This window comes from Nestor notabilis, unplaced genomic scaffold, assembly GCF_000696875.1.
Source record: "Nestor notabilis isolate BGI_N333 unplaced genomic scaffold, ASM69687v1 scaffold1149, whole genome shotgun sequence".
In the NCBI taxonomy this organism is placed as follows: Eukaryota; Metazoa; Chordata; class Aves; order Psittaciformes; family Psittacidae; genus Nestor; species Nestor notabilis.
The window spans coordinates 36,097-43,338 of NW_009942170.1; the positions used below are offsets into that span (position 1 = coordinate 36,097).

A 7,242-nucleotide genomic window follows, 5' to 3' on the forward strand; every position below is an offset into this window, starting at 1 on the left:
CACAAATCACTGATGGCAAAGAAGGTGAGGACAGCCACTGTCTGTTCCATGAATAGTGGATACTTCTCCTAAGCATTTAGACAATCATGAGAGAGGAAACCCAAGGTAATTTCTGTTGATGCTGCCCAGTTCTATGAGAAATTTACCTATTTTGTAGAAAGCACTCCATGTTCCAGCATGCTGCCAGAATTCTCCTGGTTAACTTCAGAAGCAGTGGCTTCCTCTTGTTCCCTTGCAAATGTGCCCCTATCCATTTGTGCAAACACTGCCTTTTAGGCACCGAAGAGGTCAGCTTCACTAGCTCTCGGCAAAGACTGCAGTCTGTCCTTGTTCCAATCAGTGTGAATTTCCCAGGTCTGCTAAGAAATGGGCTGAATCAGCACACATTACCAATGGTGAAATTACTTGCTATTGCTTAAAGGCCCATTAAAAGGCTTTGCGCAGCTTAATCTCAGTTAAATTACATTTAGGTTAGTTTACATTACAGGATTTCAATGAAGGGTAAATGGATGGGTGTACTTCAGGCTTTAGCCTGGAGTGAGTTTCTCTCTCCAAAGCATGGAAGATGGAGCTGTGCCTGCCTTTGCTTTGGCACTGCACTAGATCTGTTAGCCAGTGATGAGTGTTAATCTGCAATGAGGCTGTTTGGAAGAGATAAAGGAACTCCTATTTTTACTTTTAAATACTTTACTGGTTTCTTTAGGCTGTTGCTGACTTTCTCCAGCACTGATATTAGACAGCAGCTGGTAGGTGCTGGTGCTTCTTCCCTTCTCCTAGACTGGAAACTTACTGCCAGCACTGAGGGAAAAAAGGAAGACGTTTTGCTACAATGGAGGCAAGTGTGTGTAATAAGTAAGTAAGTAGCAGACAAGTGTGGAGCCTGCCCCTCTGCTCCAGCACGCCAGACCTCCTCACCCGAGTGTCTCAGCTGCCATCTGGCCACCTGTGAGATTTCTTTCTCAGTGGGCATTCTGCCATCTTCTGACATTTGACATTTACAGCATCCAAGTGCAACTGTTGCAACTGCCACATGTATCAAGTAGATGACAAGGAAACTGGAAGTTTGCTTTGGAAATTGGAACCTCGTCTTGGGGCTACTGAGCAGTAAAATAACCTGGCATTTGAGCTATGGCAGGGCAGTCAGGCTGGCATAGTAACATGACACGTAAATGGGCACAACTCTCCATGGGCTCTGGCTGAATGCATGTAAGGAACGTGTTTTAACTGAAGGACTCCTGGGAAGAATTTGCATGGGCAACAAAATGCACGTCTGAAGTCTGACTCATGTTTGAAGAGTGGGAAGTTACTCTTCTTTGTCAACAGCTACTCCTAAATCTTTGGCAAGCCTATGTAATTAAACTTGTTGAGGGTGCACTGACCTTTGGATAAGAAACCGAAATGAGTCTGTAACTGCTCTAAGTCAGGAAGCTGTGTTTCCTATGGATTTGTGTCTCTAAGCTCTAGTTAAATATTCAGTGTGTCTTCGTATGGACTTATTCGCTCATTACCTTGTTCTTCAGACATGGCACATGTCTGCTTTGTCCCTTCTGTTCTGTCACCTGTTTCCACAAGACTTGCAGGAACATAGCAACTTCCTATACCTCAGCTCCACCACGTTAATTTCAGCTGAAATTAGCTGATGATTTACAGCTTGTTGAATTACAGGCACACGCACAAACAGAGAACAGTGGCAAAAAGCTATTTTTCTTACAAACCCACGGAAACATACTTACTGTAATTGTTACTTCCACTCTAATAGTAGCCAGATGTACCAATGCCACCCTGGTGCCAAGTATGGGACAAGACACAGTGAAAGAGGCTTTCAACATTTTCATATAAATCAGGTTTATTTTTAACTCTGATAAGCTCAGTCATTACACCTCAAAAGTGAATTATTTGGTCTGATGAGTCCATCCTGCCTTCCATGAAGTTTCTGATGTGTCCTCCAAACCAGGAAGAGGTTATTTCTTACCAACCTGTTAGTTACTTAACTCCTTATTAGTCATGGTAAAGAGCCTGTAAGCAGAAAAAGCAGTGATAAAAAGCAGCTGCACTGGATTTAGTTTCCCCTGAACTAAATTACATGTTTCTGTACTATGCAATGCAGGCATACCCAAGAGGTGAAGATGGTCTTTCATGTGTCTTCAGTCAGTGATGGGGCTTTCCACCCTTTTTTTTCTTTTTTTCTTCTATCAGCCTATCCTTTTGCACCAGAAGCAGAGTCCTACATTTAGTGTGCATGCATCCATCACTGATGCTTTCCTTTCTATCTTCTCTCTGCAGGGCTCCAGGTCTGCTGCCATTTGAGTCTTTCACAATGGTTGCAGTGAAAATGTTGAAGGAGGAAGCGTCAGCAGACATGCAGGCTGACTTTCAGAGGGAGGCAGCCCTCATGGCAGAGTTTGACAATCCAAATATCGTCAAGCTTTTAGGTATCTAGATAAGACACCTACGTACAGTGTACCACCTTCCACAAATCCGCTATGAGGTTGTTGGGGGTGCAGGGATGAACACACATTCAGTGCTAGTGATCTTTCCTATGTGCCACTGCATGCTCTGCTAAATTGTCCACCAGAACAAATCTCAAAATGTAGGTTTTGTGTTGTTGCCTTGACACATAAAATGATGCTGTTGCCTTAACAGGATGGTGCATTGTAATAAAACCTCCTTGTCCTGCACTGAGTATATTGTTGACCGTCTTGTTACCTAACTCTGCTTCCAGTTTTATAACATTGGCACATGTCTTACAGGGAAGGCATAAGCTTCCTGGAGCTGTGATTTATTTTACAGGTACTTAAAAAAAAGCCAGGCACAAGTCTTGTTAGTTTTATGGGTCTCACTTACTATTGTGATGTCTGAACAATCATCAGCATTGAAAAAAACAAAATGAAACAAATAAACAAGAAAAGCCAGCCACAATAATGGTCTATTCCTTCCCTCCCCAGCTGAAAGGAAACCTTGGTTTATTGGGTTTTTTAGAGAGTCTCAATGCTGCAGCTTGGCTAATAGTGCACCGTTCTGTGAAGAAAGCTGCTTACCAAATTTTATTTCAGTAAACTTTCAGGTTTTGACTGAAGTAGACGTTGCTTGCCACCTTCACCTGTCAATCCTGCTCTAAGTTATTGTATGCAGACCTGATCCCTGCAAACAGGCAGCTGAGATCTTAATTTATTTCTGTAGGAAGCTGCACAAAATTTGGAAATAGATAAATCCCAGGTTTGGGAAAGCTGGGTTGATAGAAGTACTTTAGCTACAGAAATGAAAAGCAGGAAATGCCCCAAACTCAAATAAATGTTGCATTTATTGTCAATACTCTTTAGGTCAGGAAAGGGCAAAGGTACAGGAACAAACTAGTTTCAGATCATGGGGGTGTGGAGAAAAACCATGTTGTTGAAGACAGCTTAGACAATAAAGCTTTCACATACACTCCTCATGCTTGTCAGATCACAGAATCATAGAATCATAGAATAGTTAGGGTTGGAAAGGACCTTAAGATCATCTAGTTCCAACCCCCCTGCCATGAGCAGGGACACCACACACTAAACTATGTCGCCCAAGGCTCTGTCCATACTGGCCTTGTGAGACCTCACCTGGAGTATTGTGTACAGTTCTGGTGTCCTCAACATAAAAAGGACATGGAGCTGTAGGAGCAAGTCCAGAGGAGGACCACGAGGATGATAAGAGGACTGGAGCACCTCCCATATGAAGACAGGCTGAGAAAGTTGGGGCTGTTCAGCCTGGAGAAGAGAAGGCTGTGTGGAGACCTTATAGCAGCCTTGCAGCATCTGAAAGGGGCCTACAAGGATGCTGGGGAGGGACTCTTCATTAGGGACTGTAGTGGTAGGACAAGGGGTGATGGCTTTAAACTTAAACAGGGGAAGTTTAGGTTAGATATGAGGAAGAAGTTCTTCACAGTGAGGGTGGTGAGGCACTGGAATAGGTTGCCCAAGGAAGTTGTGAATTCTCCAACCCTTTATCACACTAGGAACAGCTGTCTGTTTCCTCAAAGATTCAAGTGTTAGGTCATCAACAAGAATTTCAGATTTCACAGATTCAGCAGTCGCTAAATGATGGCCCTAAGAAAGCAAAACACATACATTTTAAATGCTGGGTTTTGCTTGTTGGCAACTTAATAATAGGCATGCAAAAATTTTTGCCATGTCATTTTTTGCTCAATAAAAATAGTGGAAGTGGGGTCCTGTATTGATGCTGAACCCCAGTAAAGCTGGTGCAGGGCCAAGCATGTCCCCTTCAGTGAGACTAGACTCTGCATATATCAGATGTGGCAAATCCCTCCTTTCTGATGTCTGTTTTTAATTTGTCTTTCTTTCATTTTTGAGTATTTCTCATGACAAAAGTAATTTCTGGAACCAATATTTTTTGCATAAGCTTATGAGCAGAAGAAGTTGTAGTGGGAGTGTCTTTGCATTTCAAGTATCCCACTGAACCCTTGAATATGCCCCTTCTGATTACTCCTGAAGTCTTCTGCATATGCTTAGCCCCTACAATAGTATCCGTGTAAGTACGGTAATTACAACAAACAAAAGAATTAAAAAATACCTTGATCAGAACTATAAAGGTTACTTCCTAGAAGTACGTCCTTCCAGTTGTACCTGGGAAGAGACAGTATTTCTGTAGAAAAGGACTGGGCTCTTAACTGAACAGAGCTCCAAAAGAATATCTCTTTCCTGGGATTCCAGACATATTAGGCAACTGCATGTCTTGTCAGCATCTCCCATGGAGCTCACCATTAGATACCTGGTGGTGGAGCTCCAAAGTCTCAAAGGGATTCATACATTCTTGATGGTATTTGCATGCTTTTCCTTTCTCTCTGCCTCTTCATTCACTGTTGAAAGTCTCCCCTTTCTGTAAGCAATTTTGTATTTTTTTGTTTTGCACAAACCCTCTTCTCTCCCCAGATGACCTGTGTGGTGCATTTATCTTCTTCCAGGTGTGTGTGCTGTTGGGAAACCTATGTGCCTGCTGTTCGAGTACATGGCCTATGGGGATCTAAACGAGTATCTGCGTGACCGCTCACCTCGCAACCTCTGCAGCCTGGTGCATGGGAGCCTGGATGAGCGGATTTGCCTCCCCAACCCTCTGGCGCTGTGCTGCACCAGCCAGCTCTGTATTGCCAAGCAGGTGGCTGCTGGCATGGCTTACCTCTCTGAGCGCAAGTTTGTCCACCGGGACCTGGCTACCAGGAACTGCCTGGTGGGGGAGAACATGGTTGTAAAAATAGCTGATTTTGGTCTCTCAAGGAACATGTATTCGGCCGATTATTACAAGGCAAATGAGAACGATGCCATCCCCATCCGCTGGATGCCCCCTGAGTCCATTTTCTACAACCGCTACACCACAGAGTCTGACGTGTGGGCCTACGGGGTGGTGCTGTGGGAGATCTTCTCCTATGGCATGCAGCCCTACTACGGGATGGCTCATGAGGAGGTCATCTACTACGTGAGGGATGGGAATGTCCTCTCCTGTCCAGACAATTGTCCCTTGGAGCTCTACAACCTGATGCGCCTCTGCTGGAGCAAGCTGCCTTCTGACCGGCCAGGCTTTGCCAGCATCCACCGCATCTTGGAGCGCATGTACGAGAAAGCTGTGGAAACCCTGTCAATCTGAGGAATGAGTCCCGTGTCCACCCATCCGGACTGACTCAGACCAGTCCTTGAGCTCTTGAATGGTGGCTCAATGCAAAACTGCACTTCAGGGGGAGGAGAAACAGCTTATTCTTCTGCCAAGCAATAAGTGTGGACTGTATCCTCCTGCAGTGGGCCATACTTTCCTGGGTGGGACTGTACCTCCCAAATGACAGGGCTGACCCCTGGCCATCAGTCTTGGACTCCTTGAGTTGGCGAGGGTGCTGGCTGTGCTAACTCAGTACCTGTATTAGGAATTCCCAGGAGCACAGAGTTTCCCAGGGAAAGCAAGTCAATGTTTTGCTGGTGGCACTTCCCTTCCTAGCAGGTCCCTTCAAGTCCTTCTGTGTTTAAGCTCTTGGCTTTTACATATTTCTTTCCTTTCTCATATGTTTTCATATGTTTTAAGGCAAAAGAAAAACAGAAAAAAAAAGATTGCAGAGTGCAATCTTTTTTGGGGATACTGTTTATTTTATTTTATTTTGGGGATACTATTTTATTTTTGCATACTCACTTCCTTTCGTAGAAAAAGGACGTTTCTGAAGCCATAGCCACTGTCAGCCACCTGCATCTCATGTTAACGTGGAAAGGCAAAATCTTGTCAGACATTGAGCCTTACATTTTCAAAAGTGGGAAATCCACAAAGAGGTTCATTCGATATTAAGATCTCACCTGAAAGCTTGTCTCAAGCATCACAGCCCATCTTTCCTGTCTTCCCCTGCAACAAAGCCGTTTGGTGCTAAGGGAGAAATTCATCCCAAAGGCCCGGTCCTGCACCTGGTAGTTCTCTTAGATGTATTTATTTGCCTCTGCCTGCAGTATGATCCGACCGAGCTGAAAGCAGGGAGAAACGCAGCCCCTCTTTCAGAAATGTGGCAGGTTATGTTACTTATTTATCTCCTTTTGCTTTCCAATCTTTCCCTCAGGTTTCCGGTTTTCCTTTTGTGACAGCAGCCTCTAACCCCTGTAAGCTACACTGCAATGTTTGCTGGCCACCTCACAGTCCTCAGCATTAAATTCTGTTAGGTTTTGTCAGCCTCCTGGCTGTTTATCCTGCATTACAGCGGCAGGGATGAGGAGGCAGGTCTGGAGGGATGGGTGTGAGCTGCTTCCCCAGCTGAGCAGAGGTGCCTGCAGCCTCTGCTGAGCTGAGACCCAGTGCACAGCCTAGCAGTGGTTCCATCTCTGTAACAGAGGGTGCCTGTTCAAACGCCTTGCAGTGCTCACAGCAGCAGGGGTTTTATAACCCTCTTTAGAGAGGGCAGGGTCAGACCTTGTATGCTGGTATTGGTGTGGGTCCAGGCACCCAGCACCTCCTCCTAACCTGGAAAGTATCTGACACCAAGCAAAGAGTGCAAGAACAGGTTATAAAACACACCCATTTACAGTTCAAAGGACAGTCTGCCTTCTAGGATCTTGGCACTGGCTTCAGTGGCTCACTTTCCATTTCTCCCAGCTAGACTACTTTGAAACCATGATCATGGTTTTCTTCTTGTTTTCATGTGGGGTGAAGTTAGAGGCCTGTAAAGTCACGCGCTATGAAGTTTCTCTCACTTTCTTTGTGAAAGAAGGACTCCCAGAAACTCAGAAGGGTAGA

General features: G+C 44.9%; 1 protein-coding gene across 1 annotated transcript in view; it reads left to right on the forward strand.

The window, feature by feature from the left end:
• Nucleotides 1-5,628, forward strand: part of MUSK (muscle, skeletal, receptor tyrosine kinase) — a gene marked incomplete at its 5' end in the record, with an annotated part of 31,419 nt that extends 25,791 nt beyond the window's left edge. Inside the window, 2 exons of the mRNA XM_010021254.1 lie at nucleotides 2,284-2,432; nucleotides 4,952-5,628. Of these exons, the coding sequence (XP_010019556.1) occupies nucleotides 2,284-2,432; nucleotides 4,952-5,628 (826 nt within the window). The remainder of the gene's footprint in view (nucleotides 1-2,283; nucleotides 2,433-4,951) is intronic.
• Nucleotides 5,629-7,242: the final 1,614 nt, after the last annotated feature.